This window comes from Mustela erminea, chromosome 18 (assembly GCF_009829155.1).
Source record: "Mustela erminea isolate mMusErm1 chromosome 18, mMusErm1.Pri, whole genome shotgun sequence".
NCBI classification, from domain to species: domain Eukaryota; kingdom Metazoa; phylum Chordata; class Mammalia; order Carnivora; family Mustelidae; genus Mustela; species Mustela erminea.
In genome coordinates, this window is record NC_045631.1 from 5,708,869 (window position 1) to 5,736,495 (window position 27,627).

At 45.4% G+C, this 27,627-nt stretch overlaps 1 protein-coding gene across 2 annotated transcripts; it reads right to left on the reverse strand.

The window, feature by feature from the left end:
- Positions 1 to 317: 317 nt before the first annotated feature.
- ZNF18 (zinc finger protein 18) lies at positions 318 to 27,627 on the reverse strand. Of its 2 annotated transcripts, none has more exons than XM_032322981.1 (7): positions 27,245 to 27,627; positions 14,971 to 15,474; positions 13,569 to 13,758; positions 13,042 to 13,133; positions 7,140 to 7,224; positions 5,938 to 6,045; positions 318 to 1,602 (listed from the first exon to the last, which is right to left on the reverse strand). In XM_032322981.1, the coding sequence occupies exons 2-7, from the start codon at positions 15,355 to 15,357 to the stop codon at positions 824 to 826; spliced, it is 1,641 nt and encodes a 546-aa protein (XP_032178872.1). In that variant the 5' UTR covers positions 15,358 to 15,474; positions 27,245 to 27,627; the 3' UTR covers positions 318 to 823. The 2 variants fall into 2 exon arrangements, with proteins under 2 accessions (XP_032178872.1, XP_032178873.1); XM_032322982.1 differs by lacking the exon at positions 27,245 to 27,627 and adding an exon at positions 15,972 to 16,102.

Sequence of the window (27,627 nt, forward strand, 5' to 3'; positions counted from 1 at the left end):
ACACAACACTTTGGAAAACTGACCGCCAGGAGAAAGAGGGGCAGGTTGAGGCAGGTGAGCAAGTGGGAGGTGAGCTCAGAAGGACACCAGAGATGACACACAGTTACCTGAGAGAAAGAACACCCAGCACTAAGCGAGCTCTCAAACCTGGACACCAGGTTAGCGGTTTCCTATCCCTCTTCAGCTGACTGATACACTTGGTAAGTTTGTAGGGGATGATGAGGAGCTCAACCACCACTCGGGGGCTTCTGTGAGAAAATGCACTAGAGTTACAGTTAAAACACAGTCGAGAGTAGAGACACAAATAAGACCGGGAGTGGCTTTAAGAAGTTTATTTAAAACGAGGGACGCCTGAAGTTAGTTTTGTACCTGTATGACAACACACGGGAGCTCACTGGCCCTCTCCGCTGCCCCTTCTGGAACAGGAGACCTGCCCCATGACCCCCAACCCAAAGAGCCGGCCTGAGGTCCTTCCCATGAGCAGCAACTGTGGCTAATCCGGTTCGACTCTCCCCACACAGCACCTGTGAAACAGGATTTCCAAGGACTACTTTCTTCCCCAAGGGATCCAAAAAGAGATGAGCTGAAAGAGGAAGACTATTCTTTCTCCTGATGCAGAAGCAAGAAACTAAACCAACACAAAATCCAACCCAGGGGCGGCCATGTCCTGCCCAGGCCGCAGCCGCGTTCAGGTAACTCTCCTCTCTCATCCCGGAAGAAAACAAAGAGAAAACAGGGCTGGTCTTTAAGAGCTGCAATTTCTCCAGGTGGAACGAAGTATTTTTAAACGGACCAGAGCCAGAACTGGGCTGAGAGCGCCTGACTACTGAAAGGGCTTCTTTCCTAAATGGGACCTTTGATGTTTATCAAGGCTTGAGCTCCAGCTGAAACTCTTCCCGCAGCGGGAACACTTGTAAGGTTTCTCTCCTGTGTGAACTCTCTGATGTCGATTAAAGTTGGATCTCTGAATAAAACTTTTCTCACAGATGGGACATTTATAGGGTTTCTCTCCCGTGTGGATCTTCTCGTGGTGACGCAACCCCGAGAAGTCGCTAAAGCCTTTGCCACAGTAATCGCATTTACAAGGCTTCTCTCCCGTGTGGATCCTCTCATGCTTCACAAAGTCTGAACTCCGCAGAAAGGCTTTCTTGCAGGTGGGGCACTGAAAGTATGTCTCTCCGGTGTGAGTCCTTTGGTGAAAAACCAGCTGAGAATTCCTATAAAAGGTTTTCCCGCACTCCCTGCAGGTGGGGAGTTTCTGGGCCATGGGGGCTCTCAGCTGCCCTCTCGGGGAGGCCTCCCTCCTCTCCTCCAGCCACGGCAGGGACAGTTCTTCTGGATGGGGATTAGCCGGATGCGGTTTCCCAGAATTCCTTCCGTGGGGCGAGAGCTGGCCGGCTGGCCCCTCCCCCTGCAAGTGTTCCAGAGCCCCGGGGAGACTGTCCCCTTCTCCAAAGCATCTCGGTTCATCCTCACTGAAGAGGCCACCCAAGGAAGCCTGCGAAGGTGCCTCTCCTGACGCTTGACAGGAGACATCGGAGGCTTCCTGGCCTCGACAATTTTCCAAATTCACGTTCTCTTTGTCGTTCTCCTGCCTGTCTCCTGGGAAGAAGAAAGAAGATCTGAAATCGTTCCATCAAGGGGATGCCCTGTTTTCTAACCGGTATGTCAGGAAAAGGGTTGTCGTGAAACATTAATGCTTCCTGTCAAGAGGGCATCAGGGAGTGAGGAAGGATGCTATCATCCAGCCCGAGTGCCTGGCACTCACTGCTGGGGTCCAGGCTAAGAGATCCGGCACTAGAGCCGAGGAGAACGTCTGACTGTGGAGGGGGCGCACAGGGGGCCCTGCCCCCGTAAATAAGCGGCATGCATTTCTTAAGATTTTCTTTTTAAGTCATCTCCACACCCAGCATGGGGCTCGAACCTACAACTCCAAGATCAAGAGTCGCAAGCTCCACGGATGGAGCCAGCCAGGCGCCCAGAGCGGCCTGCATTTCTTAAGGCCCGGGGAAACCAAGTGTATTACAGCAGTGTGTTCTTCTGAAAAAGAATTCGTTTTTACCTGGTTCTACAGAAAACATGAGTCTGATCACTAATAAAAATTTGGAGAGAAAAACAGAAGAAAACCAGACTAACCTCAATCATACCACCCAGAGGGAACAACGGTGATTATACATTTCCTCCCTGTGTCTGTTTGATCCATGCATGTCTACAGTTTATATACATGGTTATGTATGTACGCGTGTGCTATTTTTTCTTTTTTTACATAACTGACATCATATCGTATACACCATTCCATACCTGGCTTTGTGGCACTTAAATGGTAAACAGCACTATCTACCAATTTCACATGGATTCTCCTATTCACAAGTCACCTAAAACTTCATGAAATGCATTAATGTGTCACCTTACTGTGTGGCTTTAATGCACAGTGAAGGTACAGCACAGACGTGGGTCCCTCAGCCTGTGCCTCAATGCAGCACTCACCTGTGTTTCACTAACTCAGATTAAGTTAAAACACTGTGTTTCTCGGGGCACCTGGGTGGTTCAGTAGATTAAGTGTCTCAGGGTTTTGCGTTCGAGCCCCACATGGGGCTCTGCGCTCAGCAGGGAGTCTGCTTCTCTCTTTCACTCTCCCTGCGTGCACGCACTCTCTCTCTCTCAAATAAATAAAAAACTTTTAAAAAAATAGCCTGTTTTCCTCCTGAATTAAGTTTTTGGTTATTACCACTAAACGATACATAGCATAAAGGCCTTTATTTTGGTGGAAGAATTTGTTTCCAACTTTTGAAAAATTACTTTCCTCCTGCAGATCTAAGGAAGCTACGTACCTTTCCTTTCCTGTATTAGTGTCTTCAAATTATCTGCGAGAGACCCAGGAATCTGCCAACAACTTAGATCTGAGTTGCTAATTCACAGAGTCTTAGAACACATTCCTCTCAAATGACAAAGGTACTTTTCCTCTTGTCTTTAAAGAAGTCTCTGTAAATACCACTTTAAAGCAGAACAACAGTCCATCGCGGAGTCGTCACCATAAACACCTAAGACAAAGCACAGGACTTCCTGAAGGAACCCTCCTACTGTGGAAATGGAGGCTGTCTGTTGGCGGTTTCTGCTGCAATCTTTCTTCACCCACACTTCTGACCACTTCCGGTTCCTTGAAGTCTAAGTACCATGTCCGCAGGCACGAACGCTCCTCCTGAGGTTCCTGACACTGACTGGCCACTCCATCTCCAGAAGGGCTATGACCCCCCGCCAGGAGCAGCTGCGCTAAGTGAAGGAGAGCATTCAGTACTTACATACTGACGATTTCTAAGATACTGGCCACTGAGAGCGGTCAAAAGAAATAAGGTTTTCGTTGTTATAAATTTTAATTCCTTAGTTAATAAAGGATGAATTTTTTCATATTTGTGAGCTATTTTTCACAAGACTGCTGCCCATTTTTATTGAGAAAGTCATTTGTTTTTTCTTATTAACCTGCATGAACTCTCTCTATATTAAGAAAAATAATCATTAATCCGTCATGTTAATGAACAATGTTTTTCACCAATTTAGTTACCTTAGTTTTCTCTGGGGTTATTTATGTATATGGATAAGTTGTGGCGTGGTTTTATTTTTCAGTATACTCAACTCTTATCACTTTTCCTTAACTGTTTTCTTCCGTGGCTTTTATACTGATAAAATCTTCGCCGCTCCAGATGTGAGACAAACAGTCACCCACATCCTTCCTTACTATTATTTTCACATTTTATATCTTTTTCTTCAAATCTAAACCAATTGATGAAAAATCCCTGCCCCCATGGACCTGTGCTCCCTCTTCCTCCACCACACGCTAAATCCCCACACAGACCAGTGTCCCTTCCGAGGCTCCCTTTTCTGTTCCATCAGTCTGGGGGCAATTTTTATATAACCCCTCATTTTAATGACTTCACCTTTCTAAAATGATGGATTCTTTCTTTTTCTTTTTTTCTTTTTTTTTGAAGTGGGCTCCACGCCCAATGTGGAGCTCAAACCCATGGCCCCGAGGTGGGGTCACAAGCTCCACCGCTGAGCCAGCCAGATGAAACTGACAGACTCTTGATACTTAGAGACCTAATGCTGATGAAACACTCTTCTTCCAAGACTCTTGCGTATTTTTGCAGCATTCTCCCAGATAACGACTGGAGATCCATTTTCCCAAGTAATTTTGTTTGGGAGAGGGGGGTAAATCCCTTGGGATTTTGACAGGAGGCGCGAACAGGGCTTCCTGAGGTTTCCTCCCCTGCTGGCCTGCTTTAGGAGCTATTCCCCCATTTGGTCAAACAAACAGCACACATGTTCTCTCCTGAGACTTCTGCCCCCTCGGTGTGAGTCCAGATCTGGTAGAATGGCTAAATGTTTTGTCTTTTAGATGGAGCCAGCCCTCTCTGGTCCTGTCACTTGTTCCCACACTAATCCGGGTCCCATCCCTGCACCCCTGCACCTCCGGCACCGACTTTCCGCAGGGCTCCTCAAGCACTCCTTCCAGGCCAGCCTGCCCGTGCCTACCTCCCTGGCCTCTCTTCCCACGTAGCCTCTCTTCCAGGAACTGACAATGGCATTTCTTTGCCCTTTTATGTAATGCAGGCTAGTTTTATAGACGCTCCGCAGTCTCTTTTAAGGTAAGATCTAATGGGACCATGTCAGCAGGTGGGTTGAAGGAGGAGGGGAAAAAAAAAGTGGGGAAATGTAAGCTATAATCACAAATATATCATCATGTATATGACTATGTATCACAAATAAAATCCCCGTGCCAGGGAGCATTTGGGAAATCTCTGTCCCTTCCATTCAACTTCGCTGTGAATCTGAAATGCTCCGGAAAATAAAATCTATGAAAACAAAAATCCGGGGCACCTGGGTGGCTCAGTCGGTTAAGCCTCTGCCTTCGGCTCAGGTCATGATCCAGGGTCCTAGATTCGAGCCCCGCACTGGGCTCCCTGCTCAGCAGGGGAGCCTGCTTTTCCCTCTACCTCTGTCCTATCATTGCAATTTTTAAATGCTAGTTGCAACCTAGAAGATGATTTTATACTATGCTGATGGGTCCTTAAACGCAGTCTGAAAAATACTGCTCCAGAGGAATCCTTGTGAAATGGTCTTATGATAAATATATCAGAATTAAAATCGTATGTTTCATTTGATGCTTGCTGTCTCTGTAGTACATTACCAAAGGAAAATAATTAATCCAATCCCACGGAGGAGAAAGAATGACTTGTCATATAATTGGCATCCCTCGTGCTTTTCTTCCTGCACAGTTCTGGGATCTCTCGTCTGTGGAGAAGGGTGTTGGTGGGGGTGCGTGGGTATGCATGACAGGTAGGTGTCAGCAACTGCACTGTTTGAAACAGAGTGCGGCAAACAAAGGGTGATGGCTCCATTACAACAGAACAAGGTCGTGTATCTCTTCCTCTCTAGTCTTTTTTTTTTTCTTTTAATAAATCTTTTTTTATAAAAAGTGCTTGTCGTTGCTGCTGTTTAGTGAAAGTTAGGTGCTTGGCGATTAGTTAAACATGCTTTTCTGTTCTATCTTAATTAGCATTCATTCTGCTAGAACCAGAAGAAAGAAAGAGAGAAGAAAAACAAAGGAGTCAGGAAGGGACTGCTGTTATGTCACCTTTTTGCAATGGGAATTCGACTCCTATCTGTATGGGTCTCCATCTGTCCTAATCTTATCCTCGGTGAGAAAGCAAGCTGTCAAGGCACACAAGACGGGAGGCAGCAGGTCCACGTGTGGTCTCTGCTCCGTGCTCACATATATACGCATCAACAGCCCCATACCAGAAACGAGGAGACCCAACCTCAGCACTCACACCGGGCTGACCGGATCACAGCTAGTTACAGACAAGCTCGTAGACATTCGGTCCTAGTACCTCCCCTTCCACTTCCGATTTATTGACAGGTCAGAAATGAGAGATCACTTACCAGTGCAGGGGGATCTTGGGATCTTCTCGCCGACATGGAGGTGCAGCCCTGCCAGCTCTTCCCCATACTCAGTTGAAATAGTCAGATCAGACTTGGAATTGGAAACGCCTGGCACACAGAGAGATAACAGGAAGCCTAGATGAAAGGGAAGAACTGAGGACCAAGCTGTGTCCTTCAAAGGTACAACCTGACCATGAAAGGGAAGCACGAAGGATCTGGAGACCACTCAAAAAACTTGGGTCAAGGGGCACCTGGGTGGCTCAGTTGGTTAAGCATCTACCTTTGGCTCAGATCATGGTCTCGGGGTCCATATCAGGCTCCCTGCTCAATGGGGCGTCTGCTTCTCCCCAGCCCCCTGCTCATGCTCTCTCTCCCTCTCCCCATCTCAAGTAAATAAATAAAATCTTTAAAAAAAAAAAAAAAGGAAGAAAGAAAGAAAGAAAGATAGATCTTAGAAGGCTGTTGGGAGCTTCTAAGACACCAGTAACTCACAACATGACCGAGATATACGGTGAAGGTCACAAAAAAGAAGAGTGTGGACAGGTGACCAGCAGGCCTTCCACACCACCTGGCAGGTGCCAGGCTCGTGACTGGGCCCTGCCAATGGCTAGTGGGACAGTGCGGTGTAGTGGCACAGAGCGTGGACTGTCAGCCATGCTGAGTTCTGTCATAACTCAGCACTCGCAAGCTACGTTAACAGTGAGCATGTGGCTTGATCTGACACTCAGCCATGGTCATCTCAACATGGGGAGACCATCACCTATCTCATAGATTTCGGGAGTTACTACATGGAATGCAGCCGTGACAGTTCCGAGCAGACGGAATCCTTTCAGTACAAGGAAACTCTCACTAAACTTCTGTCTCCAGGGACACCTGGGTGGCTCAGCTGGTTAAGCAACTGCGTTTGGCTCCAGGTAATGATCCTGGTCAGTCCCGGGATCGAGTCCCAAGTCGGGCTCTCCGCTCGGCAGAGTCTGCTTCTCTCTCTGACCGCTCACTCTCCTGTCATGCTCTCTCTCATTCTCTCTCAAATAAATAAATAAAATTAATTAAAAAAAAAAAAGATAAAGTGCTCTCTCCAGTTCCCAGATGTACCCCTCATGCCCTCCCCTCCCCAGGGAACGTGAAGTGAAGCGGTTGTCTCTAAGGAGACATGGGAAATGTCTCACGCCTCCTCCCATCAGACTAGCACATGCCCTCACCTCCAGACACCATCTTTCCGTAGGTCTCCAGCATGAGATCCCAGTACTGCTCCTTCTGCGAGGAATCCAAGTGCCTCCACTGCTCCTAGAAAGCACAGAATGCCGTGACTTCACTGCAGGTCTGTGAACCAGCCTTCCCCACCTCGAGGAAAACAGGACCGTGCCCTAGCGGCCCATCCAAAAAGCTAAGGATGGCGGGAGGTGGCTCATTGAAGAGGCCAAGGGCAAAAAACCCACAGTTTCCACGTCACTATTTCTTGCCCTGGTTAGAAAACGTTTTAAGGTTCTGGGTTATTTTTTCCAGTTGCACATATTTAAGACTAAAGGGCATAGAGAGAAGGCACAGGCCTTTTCTACACTGTCCTTTAGTTTTTTCTTTTAACTCAGTGCTTATAATAGAGGACTTTGAATGGTAAGAACCTAAGAGTCCCAACATTTCATTAAAATCTTGCACATTCAAGAGGGAAAAGAAATTAAAAGGGAAAGTGTTGGAAATGCAAGAGCAAATCAGCAAAATGGTGGCAAAAGCCCATGAGGACGTCAACTGCGTTGTCTCCGGGACACAGATCAGTGGATTCCAGGCAGAGATACGGACGCTGCCTGGAAACCCCCCAACGGTTCTGAATTTAAGGTCAAACATTAGACCAGTTTTCCTCCCACTTAGTGGAAAATTGATGGGTTCTCGATGGGAACAAGATGCGCCCCTATTATCCCCAAAGCATGTCCTTCTTTGCCTAGGAAACTGGAGAGCAGGGGCTCAAAACTGGGAACTCTGCCTAAATGGGGTGTCCTGTGAATTCAAATTCCAATCTTGCCCCCAAGGAGCTGACTGTTAGAGACTCAGTCTGTACAGAGGTGGGATTCATGAACAGCACAGCCCTTGGAGTCAGACACAGGGGCCTCCTGTGTGAGCCTAAGTCACATAACCTTTGCGTCTCCATCCTTACTTGATTAGAGCATGAAACACGAAAGCTAACAAGTAAGGCATCACTTGTTTTCACAGCATGTTGTAGTCTTCATTCACAGCATTCAGCTGTTTGTCGAATGCTTTGTGTGTGTACACACACACACACACACGCACGCACAAGTCTCTAAGACCTGCCCCTCCTCGCGCATGAGCTACATGAGCTCCTGTGCTTTCTCCATCCCCATGACAATGCCCAGGGCAGAGAGGGCACTCCATGTATGTTGTCCAGGAGAAACAAAGCCCTTGGCAAATAACTCCTCAGGAAGTGATACATTTATTACCGTTATTATCTTACACATGGTCTATGGGATACTTGGTCTCCCAGACTCTCCACCAAGGGTTTGAGACTTAAGGGGTCCTGTACGCTTTCAGGAACCTCAAAGCTGATAGCCATCCATTATTATCACAAACTGCTAGCTACGGGGGGCAAAAATGAGGAGGACGAATAAGAAAATGAGATCCTCCTACGAACAGGTATACTCAGGGAAGCCATTCTCAGTCTTAAATCAAGTCTTGCCCCACAGCACACAAAAGGGAAGCGAAGACCTAAAAAAGAACGAAGATACCAAAAGTCTGCAATGAGCAGATACTAAGTGAAAATTTTAAAAAGCAAAAGTTGGATTATTTTTTTTCTTTTTATAAGATAAAAATGTGAAAAGTGGGGGCTCCTGGGTGGCTCAGTTGGTTAAGTGTCCAACTCTTGATTTCAGCTCAGGTCACCATCTCGGGGTCTGAGATCGGGCCCGTGTGGGGCTCTGCTAAGATTCTTTCCCCGTGTTCCTCCCCTTGCTCATACTCTAGCTTTCTCTAATATCAATAAAATCTTTTTTTTTTTTTTAAAGTGCAAAGTGACTAATTTATTTTGCCATATACTTAAGGATTAACTATAACCACATTTTTCTAAAGATTTTATTTATTTATTTTTCAGAGAGAGAGAGAGAGAGCACAAGCAGGGAGTGCAGCAGGCAGAGGGAGAAGTAGGTTCCCTGCTGAGCAGAGAGCCCGATGCAGGACTCGATCCCAGGACTCCGAGATCATGACCTGAGCCAAAGGCAGCGGCTTAACAGACTGAGCCATCCAGGTGTCGCTATAACCACATTTTTAATTTGTATTTTAATAATAATAATATAAAGGAATTCATAGAGTTGTGAGCTTATTTTCTTGATCTGTGAGTGAAGCTACCTTAACAGCCTGCTGAAAAGAGCCAGCTTGAGCAAATAACCAGTTTGCTGAATATAGGACCCTTCGACCTTCCCTATCAGAAGACACAGACCCTTGCTCTGGTGGCCACAGAGAGAGTAACGGGGCCACCAAGCACAGGCGAGACTACTCGGCTGCCCGGCCTGCTGGACACATGGCCGGTTCTATGGTCACCAAAATGGGAGCCCCCAAGGAGAGTACAAGTCAACAGAGAGTGCAGCCCCCAAAATCCCCAAGAGCCACATCAGTTCATTCAAAATTCAGAAAAGATGCTTCAGGAGGGCTCTAAACACCATATCTCCACATGAAGCCACACACTCACTCAAGGAACTGCCAGGAAGCTGGGGGTGCATGAAGCAAGCCCTGACTCCAAAAGGCAAGACACACCTGTCTTACCTTCTTCCTCATTTTTATAAACAGAGAAAATACAAAATCTCAATTCCTACTCCAGAAGGACAGAATGGTGGACTCTGATAAAAAAGTAATCTTTCTGTGTGGAGACAGCACCACCTTGTGGGCCCAGGAGACACTGCACAATGGACTAGCGCAGAGTTCCACACACAGGACTCCTTTCCAGAAGCCGGAAAACACAGGACTGAACCTGTGTGAGGCTCTAACTCAGTCACGGTGCCTAACAACGAAGGACCACTGTGCAGGCAGGCTACCTCATTATTCTGGCATTACTCACGAATCTCCCAACCTGTAAAAGACAGCAGAGGGAATGATTACATCTATTTTAATATCTCCCTCCCTTCACAAAGCATCCATTAAATATCAAGGTCCTTCCGATGCAAATGGCTTTTGTTAGGAGTTTGTTAGAAGTTAGAGGTTGGAGCAGGGATGCTGGAATTGGACAAGAGTGACTTTTGTTTGGGCTGAGTGGCTATCAGTTATCTGCAATGTAGGGAAATCCACACACACACACACACACACACACACACAGTGTTGCTGAACACTTTTAGTCTTTTGATTTGAGCTATCCAAACCAAGTCATGGTTCGTGTTGTTACCTTATGTACCGTTAATGCTTAACTCTACCGGTTCAAGTATGTTAAGAAATTGTTACAGACCTTTCACACAGATACTCTGTACTTACTACAGAGGCAACAGTAATCCTCCATGTCTCCTTGAAATGTCTCACAGAATACCCAAATCGTTGTCCATATGAAACCTCCTGCCTAAAAATTTGCTTTCTAGGTCTCTGGAAAGTAGGAAGACAAGTATCCCTGAGTCACTAAAAAGGTCTGGGCCTCTCCCCAGGGTAAACTGTGTGAAGCAGATCTTCTGGTTTCTGTATCTCCAAGCCTGGGAAAGCTGAGGCTCACACCTGGCCTGAGCATCACACCAAGCTCCACCTACTGGCTTCCCTACCTTGACCTTCGCTCCAAGTACCCCAAAGGCAAATCCAAGAAGGGTTCCCCCATGGTCTGAAACAATGCTTTGATCAAGATGTACAGGTTCCAGAAAAACCTTATTTTTAATCAAACCAACTTTTCTGAGTTGTTAATTTAACTACGTGTTCAAAATAAACCTGTTCCCAAACGTGCTCACAGCCAAGATGGAGTAACAGAGGCCGGATTTACCTTCCTGCAGCAACAACTGAAAAGAGGACACAGTGTGTGACACAATGGTTCACAGGCATCATATGCCAGGCAGAACAGAGCAGAGATCCCTGAAAGTGAGGAAACGAATGAGGGGAGGGAGCCCTGCATTGGCCAAACTTGCTGCCTGGAGAGAGCAGCCCAGGAAGCAGAGGTGGGGGGGGGGGCAGGTAGAGGCAGACAGCCTCCTCCACCTTGAGCTGGCAGAAGGAGCTCAGAATTTGGGGTGGTGAGGGCAGTTATAGCTACCAAGACAAAAGACCAGAGTGGGAAGCTGAAAAGAGAGAGAGCTCCAGAGATGCATACAGAGTTCCCCGTAAGTCTGGGAAAGATCCCCCAAAAGAAGCAGAGGAAACAGAGCTTGGATGGTGCTGGAAACAGTTATTTTCTACCAGCCAGAGTGGAAACCTTGTACATCAGGCAGCATCAGGAAGAATATATGAAAAGGTATTGCTGGTAGTGGGAAAAGTATAAGCCCAGACTAAAGACTTCTCTGGTGCCGTAACACAAATTACGTCCAAGTAACTCAACCACATGCCAGAGCAAAATTCAACAACATTTAGAGGAATGTCAAAACACCCAGCACCCAGCAAGGTAAAATTCACAATGTCCAACATCCAGTCAAAGGCTGCTGGGCACACAAAGGAGCAGGAAAACACCTCAAAATGAGATCAATCAATCCATCAGAAGTGACTCAGAAATGACACAGATGATAGAGTAGTAGACAAGGACATTGACACAGATGGCAGAGCCACATCCTACATGTTCAGGGCGGTGTAGGAAAGACCCAACATGTTAAGTACAGACATGAAAAATATAATGAAGCCCCAATTCAAACTTCTAGAGATGAAAACTATACGGGATGGAATTAACAGTGGATTAGACTTTGTGGAAGAGAGGACTGGTGAACCTGAAGACATATAAACAGAAACTATCCAAAATAATACAGTTTGTTTGTTTTTTTTTTTTTTTTTTACATGACAGACAGAGATCTCAAGTAGGCAGAGTGGCAAGCAGAGAAAGAGAGGAAAGCAGGCTCCCTCCTGAGCAGAGAGCCCGATGTGGGGCCCGATCCCAGCACCCCAGGATCATGACCTGAGCCAAAGGCAGAGGCTTAACCCACTGAGCCACCCTGGCGCCCCAAAACAGATTTTTTTTTTTTAAAGAGAGAAGATCATCAGTAAGCTCTGGGACAACTCAAGAGATCTAACATATGTCACATTGTCATTCTATACACCCCATAGGTGTTATTCTCAAAGTCTACAAAGAAGTGGAGAAGGAAGGGAGACACAAAACAGTTGAAGAAATACTGGCCAAAATTCTTCCAAACTTGTTGTAAACTATAAGACCACAGATCCAAGATTTCCAAAGAATCCCAACTATAAGAGACATGAAGAAAATGACTCTCAGGTCCATCACAGTCCAACTGTTAAAAACCACTGAGAAAATATTAAAAGAAGAAAACTTACACACAAAAAAACAAAGAGTCCAGATGGCACGATTCCATTTTACATACAATGCTAGAAAATGCCAACCAATGTATGGTGACAGAAAGCAGCTCAGTGGTGGCCTCGGGATCTCAGGACTCGGGGAGTGTAACAGGAGTGTAACAGGAGGGACGGATCACAAAAGGGCAAAAGGAAACCTTTGGGCATAACAAGTCTGTTTATCATCCTGACTACGGTCATGGTTTCACACATGTGTGTACATGTCAAAAACTTACCAAACTATACACTTGAAGTAACTGCAGTTTGCTGTTTGTCAATTACACCTCCGTAAAGCTGGGGGAGGCCACCTGTCCCACATTAAATAGAAGCATTCAAAATCTCAGACTGACTCCTATGGGCAAGGCCTAGACCAGGATATGAAGCAGAGCCTTTTCTCAGCATAACCCAAGGAATAGGAAAAGGGAGAAACAAGAGGGCCACTTCTTCCAGGACCCAGATTCCATTATCAGGATAATTGCTAAACATTCTGCCTCGAGGGAAATGCTGAGACTTGGGTTTCATTCCATGGGTATCGTTCTTGTTGTCCTTTCCCCTCTGCTTCTGAGAACATGTCCCCTTTCCACCCTCCTGACTGCTGACACCCTCAAGCCCGGCTCTGGGGTGAGAGAGGCAGGGAAGCCAGCTCACCGGGGGTGCTGCTTGGAGAAAGGAGGCTCCGAAGTCCTGGTCTCTGACGAGCCTTTCCTCTGGTGGGGCGGGACATGGGGCAGCAGTCATCGCTGAAGGGAGGAACAGAAAGTTTGGAGATCAGAGGTCATTTCAATCTGCTCCCCGGAGGGCATGGATGAAAAACTGTCACAAATGAGAACTAATACATGTCCCACCATGCATGATGTCAAGATTCATGTTTACCTCCCTAAAAACTCCAACTTCCCAAGCCTTGCAAGCAGCCTCACCTGTATTTTCCCCTTCCTTCCTTCCCCTTTCCTCAGAACCAACATTCACATGGTCTGGCCCAGTCACAAAGGAGATTCACAGACTGAATCTCCAAATCAGAGTGATTCAGTAGATCCACCCTGCTCCAAACTTTCCAGAGATACCCTCATCTGAGCAGCCTCTCATTTTCAACTCACTCTGAGGCCCACTAACCACAATCCCCAAAACTCCCCAAGACAGCATCACACACCACCACGAGTAACTGAACTGCTTCTCACCTAATTCTTGTTCCATGTCAGACTCCTCTTTCACGGTCTGGCTTGGAGGCTCCAGAGGCCTGCAGGGTGAGTCCTGAAGCCCCAGCTCCTGAGGCCCCATTTCAAGATGGCGCTCCACTTCCCCCACCTGGCAGCTTGCAGATTCCATCTTCTCTGACAAGATTTCCTGTCCTAGAACCTGGATGCTGATCTAGAGACCACATATTACTAATTACCGAAAGATCTGGACTGAGGGGTTCCCAGAAAGAAACAAAGAAACTCTAGAAACATAGAAACAAAGCTAAAGCTCTATAACAGATAATAAGGCAGTCATTTGGGACATGGAGTAGGGGAAGAGAAAACCAACTTCTCTGTCTAGACCAGTAGGAACCTGTGAGGAAAACATCCTGAGAGGGACCAAGAGCTGAGGCCTGAATTGGGCCTGGGAGACCCTGAACGTGCTAGTAGTGATGTGTTTCTACTGGATAGTCTCCACCAATTAAAACTCAGGTATCCTTTGGACAACTTCTCAAACACTTTTGTATAAAGATGGAATGGGACAAGAGACTTTATCTTCTATTTTTAAGGATGAGAAAGTGTTCATTCAGAGTCTTGGAATTAGGGGAGCTATGGGGATATACTGATGTGGTATAGTAAGAAATATGTATTTCGTCTTTGTCCCAGGTTCCTGGCAGAGTTCCTAAAACTCTTGGAACTGCCGAAACAACAGGAGTGATAGGAGCAACCTTTTTATTCATCCTGAGCCCCTTTCAATCATTCCTGAGTTTATGCTCAGAAGGTGACACTCAGTGGGCCCCCAGACAGCCTCGGGATGGAGGCTGGTCACCATAGGAACCAACCAGGTGACCAGAGGACTGAACCCACAGCCCCAACCCTCTGCCCCTGAGAAAGAGAGACAGGCTGGAGATGTTCAATCAACAACGGCTAATGATTATCAGGCCTAAGTAATGAAAGCTCCCCCAAATCCCCTGAACGATGGGTTCAGGGAGCTCCTGAGCTGGCCACACAGAAGGGCTGGGAGGACGGCCCAGAGACGCCAGGGAAACCTCCTCCTCAGAGACATGCTGGGGAATTAACAAACCCGAGGAGGGGGCGGTGGGAACCTCCACACCTACAGGCCATCAGTCTAAATACAGCTGGCCTGGCTGACTCGAGCTTGGTGTCTGAAGTGGGAGCAGGCTGGTGAGACCAACCCTTATCCCACTGGGTCTGCCTACCCGCGAGTATCAGTGTCAGATCTAACTGAACCATAAGACACCTCGCTGGCATCGGCGAACTGGAGAACTGGAGAACTGGTGCAGAAAACCACCCCCACGGCTGAGGGTCAGAAACAGGACAACACACCCGGTAGGGGCCCCAGAGAAGCCCCGTGCGTCCCTGGCAGCTCCCACCCTCTGCTTACCCACTGCCACAGTCTCTGCGGGTCTCCCTTCAAGCTCTCCACAAGGGTCACCGCCTCCTCCCCGCTGCCGGGGCGCTGTTTCCGCACCCACATCTGGATCTCCCCTGGCAGGATGGTCAGGAACTGCTCCAACATGAGGATCTCTAGGATCTGCTCCTTCGTGTGAACCTCTGGCCGGAGCCACTGGAAACAGAGCTTCCGCAGCTGTCTCAGTGTCTCGTGGGGCCCAGACATCACCTGGTAACGGAACTGCCTGAAGAGCTGGCGAGCGGTCTCGGGGTTAGAGAGCTCCCCTCGAGGGCCACCAGCTGGTCCAGAGAACGGGGCATCCTCGGCTTTCGCCAGGGGTGGCGGCGGGACCAGGGCCTGCCCCAGCTCCACGGGCATCCTCTGGCTTGGCAAGTCCTCTGAGATGAAGTGTCTTCCGGGCAGAGCTGTCGCCGGGACGACAGGGTCTTCACTGAGGCTCTCAAAGGGTCGCTAGAGAGGGAGTGAGAGCCAGGGCTGGGCAGAGGAGAGGGATATATGATCGGTGAGAAAGAAGGCACATGACCCACCAAGCAAATATGAATACTCTCTAACCTGGCATCACCAGCCTGAGCATTTGACAACATTCCCTCCCAGTCTTCAAACGTGCCAACCAGGCAGAAAAACAAAATGCACCATGTGAACCATTTTCACTAGAGGTTTCCAAGCCAACGGCTCTTCTGCACCCTTCCTTATCTGCATAGGTACGTCTGCAGACTACAAAGTAAAGCTAAACGAAGACATCTAAGCCCTAGAAATAAAGGCTAATGTTGAAATAATCTGATGCTTCTGTAATAAATAGGAAGATGAAGAAAACAAAGTGATTTTTCCCCCAAAAGATGCAATGAAATTTCTAGGTGACCTCTTTTGAGTGCCACATGGAAAACCGGACTATTTGGGAATTTAGGAAAACCTGTCAGAGCTGAAATTTTCAAACCTGGGCTTAAAGGAGACATAGAACAAACAATGACTACCTCAAAAACATTCCTTTGGCCTTGAACTAAGTGAGCACTCCTTTAGGGCGACTGGTATAAAAACGTAGAAGACAGTAACTAAGACAGGGAAGAGAGAAATATTAAATGACACAGTTAGTATTCAGAAATGTTTAAAGAATCACGTACTATTTCGAGTTAACTTTCTTGCATAAGATCCTAATGTTGGCTCATTGGGTCAGTCCTGGAATGTTATTAAAGAGCTACGGGTCATCATTTCTCCGTAACACTAACCACAACAATAAAAACAAAATGAACACGCAAACACACCCAATCACTTCATCTGTCTGGCCTAATCAGAGATCAGCATAACACTCCAGCTTTTTAAAAGTTGCTTTCTGGGGCCTGGGGGGATGGGGTAACTGGTGACGTGACGTAAGGAGCACTGGGTGTTACATACAACTGAGGAATCACTAAACTCTACCTCTGAATCTAATAATACACTAGATGTTCATTAACTGAAATTAAATTTTAAAAAATAATAAAAAGAAAAAATAAAAACTGCTTTTTCCGGGGCACCTGGGTGGCTCTGTGGTTAAGCATCCGACTCCTGGTTTCAGCTCAAGTCATGATCTCAGGGTCACAAGATCGAGCCCAGCGTCAGGCTCTATGCTCAGCATGGAATCTGCTTGGGATTCTCTCTCCTTCTCCCTCTGTTCTCCATCCCCGACTCGCTCCTACACTCTCTCTCTAAAATAAATAAATACATGGTAAATAAATAAATAAAGCTGCTGCTCCCTCTCTATGCGAGGTTTATCAGAGAGCTGTTGCTACAGGGTTAGGACCAAAAGAAATTCAAAATGCCAGGCAGTGATGAGAGGTATCAGTTTTGACCACTGAGAATGGACAGACCTCACTAATACCCAAAGCATCTTGAGATACCAGAAAGGCGGCATGTTAGGAGTACACACCATATCCTAGAATAAGACCTACTCTAAACCTGCCCTAGTGGAGCCTAAAGCCAAGCATCAAAATAGATCCGCAGTGGAAACCCAGTCTTAAGCAACCATCAACTAAACAGAGACTGCAGGCCTCAGGATCCACTGTGGGCTTTCCAGAGATCTGTCCTAACAAGATATGAAACCAAGCTAATTCGGGGCGCGGGGGTGGCTCAGTCAGTTGGGTGTCTGCCTTCAGTTCAGGTCATGACCCTGGGGTCCCGGGATCGGGCCCCACATCCGGCTCCCTGCTCAGTGGAAAGCCTGCTTCTCCCTCTCCCTCCGCTGCTCCCCCTGCTTATACGCTCTTCCTCTCTCTGTGTCAAATAAATAAATAAAATCTTAAAAAAAAAAAAAAAAAAACAAGCTAATTCGAGTCAAAGGTGATCAGTGAGTAGCTCAACTGCCTGCTAGAACAAAACTCAATACTCAATACTCCTCAAAGGAAGGTCACAGAACCCTTAGCATCTACAATGTGCCACCCAGAATATAAAGATGTAACCCAAAATTATAGGACATTTAAAAACATGAAAAGAGCACCTGGGTGACTCAGTTCGTTAAGCAACTGCCTTCAGTTCAGGTCCTGATCCCAGGGTTCTGGAATCAAGACCCACATCTGGCTCTCCCTGCTCTACAGGGAGCCAGCTTCTCCCTCTCCCTCTGCCTGCCACTCCCCCTACTCATGCGCATGCTCCCTCTCTGTCAAATAAATAAAATTTTTTTAAGAAAAGGGAAAATATGAAAGAGAAGCCAACCCAAAGATGGTCCAAGGGCTACAAGAAAAATATAGTCATAATGAGAGAAGAGATAGGGACTTTGTACAGAGAAATAGAAATTACAAAAAGAACCAAATGCAAATTCTAGAAAAAGAACCATCAACCTGGATTTCCAGACCCAGTAAAAACATCTTTCAAAAATCAGAATTAAAATAAAGACATCCGCTTTTAGAATGTGTTCAAAATTGGGGCATCTGGGTGGTTCAGTCAGTTAAGCATCAGACTCTTGATCTCAGGTCAAGGACTTGAGTTCCAGCCCTGTGCTGGACCGCATGCTGGGTGTGGAGTCTACTCTTAAAAAAAAAAAGTGTTCAGGGGCACCTGGGTGGCTCAATGGGCTAAGCTTCTGCCTTTGGCTCAGGCCATGATCTTGGGGTCCTGGGATCGAGCCCCGCATTGGGCTCTCTGCTCAGCGGGGAGCCTGCTTCCCCCTCTCTCTCTGCCTGCCTCTCTGCCTACTTATGATCTTCAAACTTAAGCAACCATCAACTAAACAGAGACTGCTATACACATTACATATAAAACCAGTAGTTACCACAAATCAAAAACCTGTAATAGATACACAAAAGATAAAGAGTCAGGAATCCAAGCATACACTAAAGAAAGCTATCAAACCAAAAGGGAAGAGAGCAAGAGAACTACAAAATAAGAAAATAACAAAAGAGCAACAAATACATAACTATCAACTATGCCTTCAAATGGTGTAAATGTTCCAATCAAAAGACATAAAGAAACTGAATGAAGAAAAATTTAATGGGCACCTGGGTGGCTCAGTGGTTAAGTGTCTGCCTTCGGCTCCGGTCATGATCCCAGAGTCCTGGGATCCTTGCTCTATGGGAGGCCTGCTTCTCCCGCTCCCACTCCCCCTGCTTGTGTTCCCTCCCTTGCTGTCTCTCTCTGTGTCAAATGAATAAATAAAATCTTTAAAAAAAAAAAAAAAGACTTACCAATATGCTGCCTCTAAGAGGTCATTTCAGACCTAAAGACACAGACTGAAAGTGAAAGGATGAAAAAACATATACCGTGCAAATAGAGTGAAGAGGAAAAAAAAAAAAAAAAAGGCAGGGTAGGGCACCTGGGTGTCTCAGTAAGCTAAGTATCTGCCTTCAGTTCGGGTTACAATCCCAGGGTCCTGGGATCGAATTCTGCTTCTGGCTCCCTGCCCAGCAGAGAGTCTGCTTCTCCCTATTCCTCTGCCCCTCCCCGCTGATCGTGCTTGCACGTGCACGTGTGTGCTCTCTCTAATAAATAAAATCTTAAAAAGAAAAAAAGCCAGGATAGCAATAATTACATAAGATAAAATAGACTTTAAAACAAAGACTATAACAAAAAGACAAAGAGGGCATTATATAATGATAAAGGGATCAATACAAGAAGAGGACGTAACGGGTGCCTGGGTGGCTCAGTGGGTTGAGCCGCTGCCTTCGGCTCTGGTCATGATCTCAGGGTCCTGGGATCGAGTCCCGCATCGGGCTCTCTGCTCAGCAGGGAGCCTGCTTCCTCCTCTCTCTCTGCCTGCCTCTCTGCCTACTTGTGTTCTCTGTCAAATAAATAAATAAAATCTTTAAAAAAAAAAAAAAAAAGAAGAGGACGTAACAACTGTAAATATTCATATGCCCAACACAAGAGATAAATACATAAAGCAAATATTAACAGATATAAAGGAAGAAACTGACAATCATGCCACAATAATAAGGGACTTTAACACCCTATTTACATCAATGGAGACATCATCCAGAAAATCAACAAAGAAACTGGCTTTGAACAACATACTAGACCAGACAGAACTAAGAGATTAATATACAGAACATTCCAGAATATTCCATTCAGAAACAGCAGGATACATTCTTTTCAAGAGTACTTGGAACATTCCCCAGGGCATATCACATGTTAGGCCACAAAACAAGTCTCAATAAATTAAAAAAACTGTTATCATATCCTGCATCTTCTCCAACCACAACAGTATTAAACTAGAAATCAACTACAAGAAAAAAATCCAGAGTTGCATGGGTGGCTCAGTCATTAAGAATCTGCCTTCACTCAGTAGGGAGTTTATTGGAGATTATCTCCCTCTGTCCCTCCTCCCACTAGCACTTGTGCATGCTCTCTGTAAAATAAATAAATATTTTTTAAAAATTGATAAACCTCTAGTCAGATTCATAAACAAGAAAGGGGGGGCTCAAATAGGTAAAATTAGAAATGAAAGGAAAAAATAACAACTGAATTCACAGAAACAAAAAAGATTACTGAAGAATATTATGAAACAGTATATACCAACAAACTGGACAACGCAGAAATAAAATGGATAAATTCTACAAACATACAACCTTCCAAAACTAATTCAGAACTAGAAAATTTGAATGAACCAGTTATTAGTAATGAAAATGAATTAGTAATCAAAATACTCCCAACAAACAAAAGTCCACAATAAAATGGCTTCACAGGCAAATTCTAGCAAACATTAAAGTAGAGTTGAGGGGCGCCTGGGTGGCTCAGTGGGTTAAAGCCTCTGCCTTTGGCTCAGGTCATGATCCCAGGGTCCTGGGATGGAGCCCCGCATCGGGCTCTCTGCTCTGCAGGGAGCCTGCTTCCTCCTCTCTCTCTGCCTTGCCTCTCTGCCTACTTGTCATCTTTGTCAAATAAATAAATAAATAAATAAAATCTTTTTTTTTTTTAAAAGTAGAGTTGATAACTATTCTTCTCAAACTATTCCAAGGGTCCTGGGATGGAGTCCCACATTGGGCTCTCTGCTCAGCAGGGAGCCTGCTTCCTTCCAGACCGCCCCCCTTGTGATCTCTGTCAAATAAATAAATAAAATCTTCAAAAAAAAAAAAAAAGCATTCAAACTGGTAAAGAAGAAGTAAAACTGTCACTACCTGCAGATGACATGATGATATACATAAAAAGCCCTAAAGTCTCCATCAAAAAACTATCAGAACTGAAAAATGAATTCAGTAAAGTTGCAGGATACAAAATTAACATACAAAAAAACGCTGTGTTTTCATACACTAATAAAGAAATAGCAAAAAGAGAAATTAAGAAAACAATCCCATTTACAACTGCACGTTAAAAAAAAAAAATAGCTAGGAATAACTTTAACCAAGGAGGTGAAAGACTTACACTCTGGAAACTATAAAAGACAGGGGTGCCTGGGTGGCTCAGCGGGTTAAGCCTCTGCCTTCAGCTCAGGTCGTGATCTCAGGGTCCTAGGATCGAGCCCCGCATCAGGCTCTCTGCTCAGCAAGCAGCCTGCCTCCCCGCCCCCCTGCCTGCCTCTCCCTAGTTGTGATCTCTGTCTGTCAAATAAATAAATAAAATCTTAAAAAAAAAAGAACACTGTAAGACATTATTGAAAGAAACTGAAGACAACACAAGAAATGGAAAGATACAGCACACTCATGAACTGAAAGAATTAGTATGTTTAAGAAGCCCAGACTACACAAAGCAACCTACAGATTCAATGCAATCCCTATCAATATACCAATAGTATTTTCCACAGAACTAAAATAATCCTAGGGGCGCCTGGATGACTCAGTGGGTAAAGCCACTGCCTTCGGCTCAGGTCATGATCTCAGGGTCCTGGGATCGAGTCCCGCATCGGGCTCTCTGCTCAGTGGGGAGCCTGCTTCCTCCCCTCTCTCTCTGCCTGCCTCTCTGCCTACTTGTCATCTCTCTCTGTCAAATAAATAAATAAAATCTCTTAAAAATAGATAAATAAAAAATAAAATAATCCTAAAATTTGTATGGAACCACAAAAGACAATAGCCAAAGCAGTCTTGAGAAAGAGCAAAGCTAGAGGTATCTCTGCTCCAGGATTTCAAGATAAACTACAAAGCTATGGCAATTAAGATAGTACCGTATTGGCATAAAAACAGACACATGTATCAACAGAACAGGATAGAGAGCCTAGAAATAAACCCACACCCATATGGTCAATTAATCTACAACAAAAGAGGTAAGAATATACAATGGGGAAAAGCGTCTTTTCAATATATGGTGCTGAGAAAACTGGACAGTTACATACAAAAGAAGGAAACTGGACCACATTTTTTTTATGATCTTATTTATCTGACAGAGAGAGAGAGCATGAGCAGGGGAGAGGGGCAGAAAGGGAGAGAGAGAGAAACAGACTCCCTGCTTATGCAGGGCTCCATCCCAGGACCCTGGAATCACGACCAGAGCCAAAGGCAGACGCTTAACCAACTGAGCCACCCAGGCACCCAGAACTGGACCACTTTCTTAGAATATACACAGAATTTAATTGAAAATAGATTAAAGACCTAAAAGTGAGACCCGAAACCATAAGACTCCTAAATGAAAACACAGGCAGTAAAATCTTGGGGCACTGCCCTTAGTAACGTATTTATAGGTATGTCTTCTCAGGCAAGGGAAACAAAACCAAACATAAGCCACTGGGACTACCCCAAAATAAAAAGCTTTTGCACAGCAAAGGAAACCACCCACAAAACAAAAAGGCAACTTAGTGAATGGAAAAAGAAATGCATAAGTGATATAACCAATAAGGGATTACTATCCAAATATACAAAGAACTTCTACAACTCAACACCAAAAAAACAAACAATTCAATTAAAAAATGGTCAGAAAACCTGAACAGAAAATTTTCCAAAGACCTACAGATGGCCAAGAGATACAGAAGAAATGCTCAACATTATTAATCACCAGGAAAACGCAAATCAAAACCACAATGATACCTCACAATGGTTAATATAAAAAAACACAAGAAATAACAAGTGTTGGCAAGGATGTAGAGAGAAGGGCACCCTTGTGCACTGCTGGGGGAATGTAAAATGGCGCAACCATTATGGAAAACAGAAATAATTAAGAAGTAGAAATACTGGGGCACCTGGACGGCTTAGTCAGTTAAGTCTGCCTTCGGCTCAGGTCACAATTCCAGGGTCCTGGGATGAAGCCCTGTGTCAGGCTCCCTGCCCAGCAAGGAGTCTGCTTCTCCCTCTACTCCTTCCCCTGGCTTGTAATCTCTTGTGTGTGCTCTCTCTCTCTCTTGCTTGCTCTCTCTCAAATCAATAAATAAAATTTTTTTTTAATTAAAATTTAAAATTAAAAAAAAATTTTTTAAAGTAGTAGAAATACCATATGAGCCAGTAACTTCACTACTGGTATTTATACAAAGAAAACAAAAACACTAATTCGAAAAGATAAATGCACCCCTATGTTTACTGCAGCATTTACAACAGCCAAGATATGGAAGCAAACCAAGTGTCCATTGATAGATGAATGGATAAAGATACTGTGTACATATATGATGAAATATTACTCAGGCATAGAAAAGAATGAAATATTAACCTTTTCTGACAACATGGATGGGCCCAGACACTGGGATAAGTGAAGTAAGTCTGACAGGAAAAAGAAAAATACCTTATGATTTCACTTATTTGTAGAATATTTAAAAAAAAAAAGAAAGAAAGAAGAAGAAGAAGAATAAACAACAAAAGCCAGACTCTTAAATATGTTTGCCAAAGGGGAGGGGTGGTGAGAGTTATGAGCAAAATAAATAAAGGGGATTAAGAGATACAAACTTTCAGTTATAACAACTTATACAGTATATACAAGCAAATCACAGATGAAAAACACACCATAGAGAATATAAATAATGTTATAACAATGTATGGTGAAGACAGTTATTGCAGTGAACACCGAGTAATGTACAGAATTGTCCAATCAGTATGTTGTGAACCTGGAACTAATAGAACATTGTATGTTAACTCCATTTTAATTTTTAAAAAATACTTTTTCAGAAAAATAAGCTAGGAGAATTTTTCACCAGTGATTTTTTTATAAAGATTTTATTTATTCATTTGAAAAAGAGATAGCGAGCATGAGGGTAGGGGGTGCACATGGGGAGAAGGAGAAGTAGGCCCCCCACTGAGCAGGGAGCCCAACTTGGGGCTCCATCCCAGGACCCCAAGATCATGACCTGAGCTGAAGGCCGGCGCTTCACTGAGTGAGCCACTCAGGCACCCCTCAACAGTGATTTGTACTATAAGAAATGTTAAAGGACACCTTTCCAGTTGAAGGGAAACACAGATCTACAGAAAGATATGAAGATCTCCAAAAACGGTAAATATATGGTGTATAAATATAAAAATACTATGCTTTCACTTCTAACTTCCTTAAAAGGCAACTCACTATTAAAATCAAAAATAACAACAGCATGTACATAGAACATAAGTAGAAGTAAAAGATATGAAAACAGCACAAAGGAGTGAGTAAATGGTAACAATCAGGTAATTACACTTATGAGTTGTTAAATGAGGAAGGAATAGGAAGTGGGAAGTGATACCTAAATGTCAGGTGACAAACTGGACGTGTAAAGGTGTTAAATAAGAGGCAGGAATGAGAAATGTAAATTGTTTAGGATAAAGTGGTATAAATATTAAACTCTAATATGTTAAACTCTGATAAAGATACATACTGGTAGCTGTAAAAATATTATACGAAGAAGTGCAGCTTAAAAAACCAATAAAGGAATACTTAAAAAAACTATCTCGGAATACAGTAAGATCAAGAGAATAAAACCCAGAAAGATCAACAGGAAAAAAAGAGAGTATGGTCCACTAACACACAACCGTATTGGTAATCACATTAAATGTAAATGGACTAAACATCTGAATTATAAGATTACCAGATTTAGAAAAGTAAGACCTAACCAGAGTGCCTACAATATATTTAATACATAAAGACACAAAAGTTTGGAAATAAAACAATGGGGGAAAAGACATCCTATGCAAACAGCAAGCATACAAAAGCTGGTATGGTTATATTAGTATCTGACCAAGAGACTTCAAGAAATAAAGAAAAAGAACATATCATTATGACGAGTCCAATCATTTAGAACCCAAAACCCAATATGTATATGCACCTAATATCAAGTCTAAAGGGACAAATCCTCATAGCTGATAGAAAGCAAAGACCAAAAAAAAAAAAAAACAAAAACAAAACAGTAAGGCTACAGAAAATATGAGCATTATAAATCAACGCAATCTAATGGCCATTCAGACTTGACAACTGCAGAACACACATTCATTTCGAGTTCAAGTTCATATGAAACATTCACCACATGCATAAAGAAGAAAAGACTGGAATCTCAATTGCACCATAGTGCAATGAAATTAGAAACCAGTAACAGAGATACTTAGAAAATGCCAACATACAGAAATTATTAACTAATATAACCTATGGCCAAAGGAAAAAATCACAATGTTTTCTTTTCTTTTTTAAAGATTTTTATTTATTTATTTGACACAGCAGAAGAGAGAGAAGGCACACAAACAAGGAGAGCAATAGGGGGATATGAAAAGGGAGGGGCTGCCCATCCCCTGCCCACCCTACCACCAGCAAGAAGCCAGACTTGGAGCTCCAACCCCCCCCCCCCCATCCCAGGATCCTGACCTGAGCAGATGGCAGACACTTAACTGACTGAACCACCCAGGCACCCTGAAAATTAAAATGTTTTCATATTGAATGATAGTGAAAACAGTATTAAAATGTATAGGTAACCGCTAAAGCTCTAGAGAAAAAAACGTAGTTTTGAATATGTTAAAATACTAAATAAGGGGCACGTGGGTGGTTCAGTCAGTCAAGTGTCCCACTCTTGATCTCAGGTTTGTGAATTCAGGCCCCGCATCCCTGGGCATGGGGTCTACTTAAAATAAATAAATAAATAAATGGGGTGCCTGGGTGGCAAACTTGATTGGGCAGCCTACTCTTGGTTTCCGCTCAGGTCAAGATCTTGGGGTCCTGGGATCAAGCCCTGCTTCTGGCTCCAACCACTCAGTGTGGGGTCTTTTGGGGCTTTCTTTCCCTTCCTTTCCCTCCCATTTATGCTCTAAGATAAATAAATAAAAATCTAACAAATAAACACATAAATATTAAATAAATACTGGATAAATATACAAGCATCCTTCATTACCTAAAGCTATTTGGCTCCCGAGTTTCAAATAACAAGTAGAAAGATTTCAGATGGCAAGAGACTGATGGGTGGACTCATTCAAATTTATTCGCTTCCTGAACGAAGACAGCAGTTCAGATAACATTTAGGGGAAATTATAAATCTTATAAAATATTTAAATCTGATTTTAGTAATTATATCCTAAAAAAAATGCTAAGAAAAAAATGCCTCAATTATTCCAGATTAAATTACAGAGGGTACAGTTTCTATTCCAATGACTTCATGAGTATCTGCTCCTGTTACGAAAAATGTTTCAAGCAATCCCACATGTATAGTTGTTATTCAACCTGTAACAAATCAGCGTGAATTTAAAATGTACGCTTAGGTAAGTATGCTTACCATACCTATGCATACAAGTAGCCCTTTGCTGTGTACCTCATACTGACAAACACTCTTTGCTGAAGCAAACTTCAGTCAAGTCAAGGGAGTCCTGTTTTTACAAGGCCTGGCCTTTCAGGTCTGTCCTTGACCCTTTTAGTCCCGTTTTAGCAAGAACCTCGCTGAGTCCTGTGTAGAGGGAAAGTCCCTCATCTCCGATAGCTGGTCAAATTCTCCATCAATCATGGTGTCTGATCGGCCCCCACACCTGAACAAATTCCCTATCACCAGCCCTGACTTCTGCAAAACTCCAGTCAAGTCGATGTCAGCCACAGTTCCCTTTGCCCCGATGCTTCCTCTTAGTCATTTTCCATCCGCGGACCCCTCCCTCCCGCCCCCGCACCGGGGCTCCTTGGCTGTTTAATCCTCCATTCCTCCTTGCTGCACGGTGCAGCCCGGTAGCTCTCTGTCCTGCAAAACCGCATTGCAGCAGCCCGCCTGAACAAACGCTGCCTCGCCGTCTTTAACGAGCATACGAGTAATTTTTCCCCCAACACTATGTATCAGCTCCTTATCAGGCCCTGTTCCTGCCATTTCTAATCCTCGCAAACCCCCTGCAAGGCAAGTATCAGAGTTGACTGATTAAGAACCTCGGGAGGCTCACAAGGGGCGGCCGACTTGGAACCCACGAAGCTCCAGGCAAGGCCTGTCTTTTGGGGAGGAGAGCTGCCAACGCTGGGGGACTTGGGGCTGGAGGGCGGGTTTGGGGGCTTTCACAAACGCCCTGAGGCTGGAGGGCTACTGGAATGTGGCATCCCGGAGGCCGAGGCAGCGCTCCCCACCCAGGTATCCTCCACTCTCGCTGCCCAGCGCCCAAAGCAACCCAGAGACAGAGGCTCCGGGCATCAGCCCACGCGGGGCCCCTCTCTTCCAGCCTCCGGGGAAGGCAGAGGAAACGGCCCGGTTTCGGTGCGGGTCCAGGGGCGCGGCCGAGGAGTCCGGCGCTTAGAGCCCGCTCGCGGCAGCGGAGTCTCCACTACCCCACAGCCCCTCGGCCCTGCCACCCCTGCCCCGCACCCGCCGCGTCCCTGAGCCCTCCGAGACCATCAGGCGCGCGTCCGCCAGCGCAGCCGCCGCTCCCGGAGGCCCCACCGAGCCCGGAGCCGAGACAGGAGGCGCCAGGCCCGACCCCGGGTGGCCGCAGCCAGGCCCGCCCAGCCCGCGCGCGCTCACCTCGGCCCGCGACGCCGACTCCAGGCGCACTTCCGGGAGGCGGGCGACTGCGCGCGCCGCCGGCGCCGGCGCTGACGCGAAGGGGCGTGGCCTATGCTGGGGCGCGGGCTCCCATTGGTCGCCCGAGTCGCCCCGCCTCTCCTGCGTCCTCGGGGCTCCCAGGCCGCTCCCAGTCGCCCTCTGCGGCGCTTGGGTCATTCATTCCAGATTGGTGCGTTTGCTGTCTCGCTGGTCTCCAATCGCTGCGACGGTCCACCAAGATCATTCCCTTGTCCGTCCCAGACCCTGTGCCGGCTCCACATCTTTGCGACTCTGCCAGGAGCCCAGACGCTCAGGCGGGGCCTCTGCTCTCTGCCCCTCCCCCCCACTCCATTCCCACCGTA

Excerpts from the sequence above, each read along its gene's own strand:
- ZNF18 (XM_032322981.1), bottom strand. The coding sequence starts at position 15,357 with ATGCCCGTGGAGCTGGGGCAGGCCCTGGTCCCGCCGCCACCCCTGGCG. Across the intron at positions 13,134-13,568 it reads TGACATGGAACAAGAATTAG|CGATGACTGCTGCCCCATGT; the intron begins GTGAGAAGCAGT and ends TCCTCCCTTCAG. Across the intron at positions 1,603-5,937 it reads CCCAAGATCCCCCTGCACTG|GAGACAGGCAGGAGAACGAC; the intron begins GTAAGTGATCTC and ends TCTTCTTCCCAG.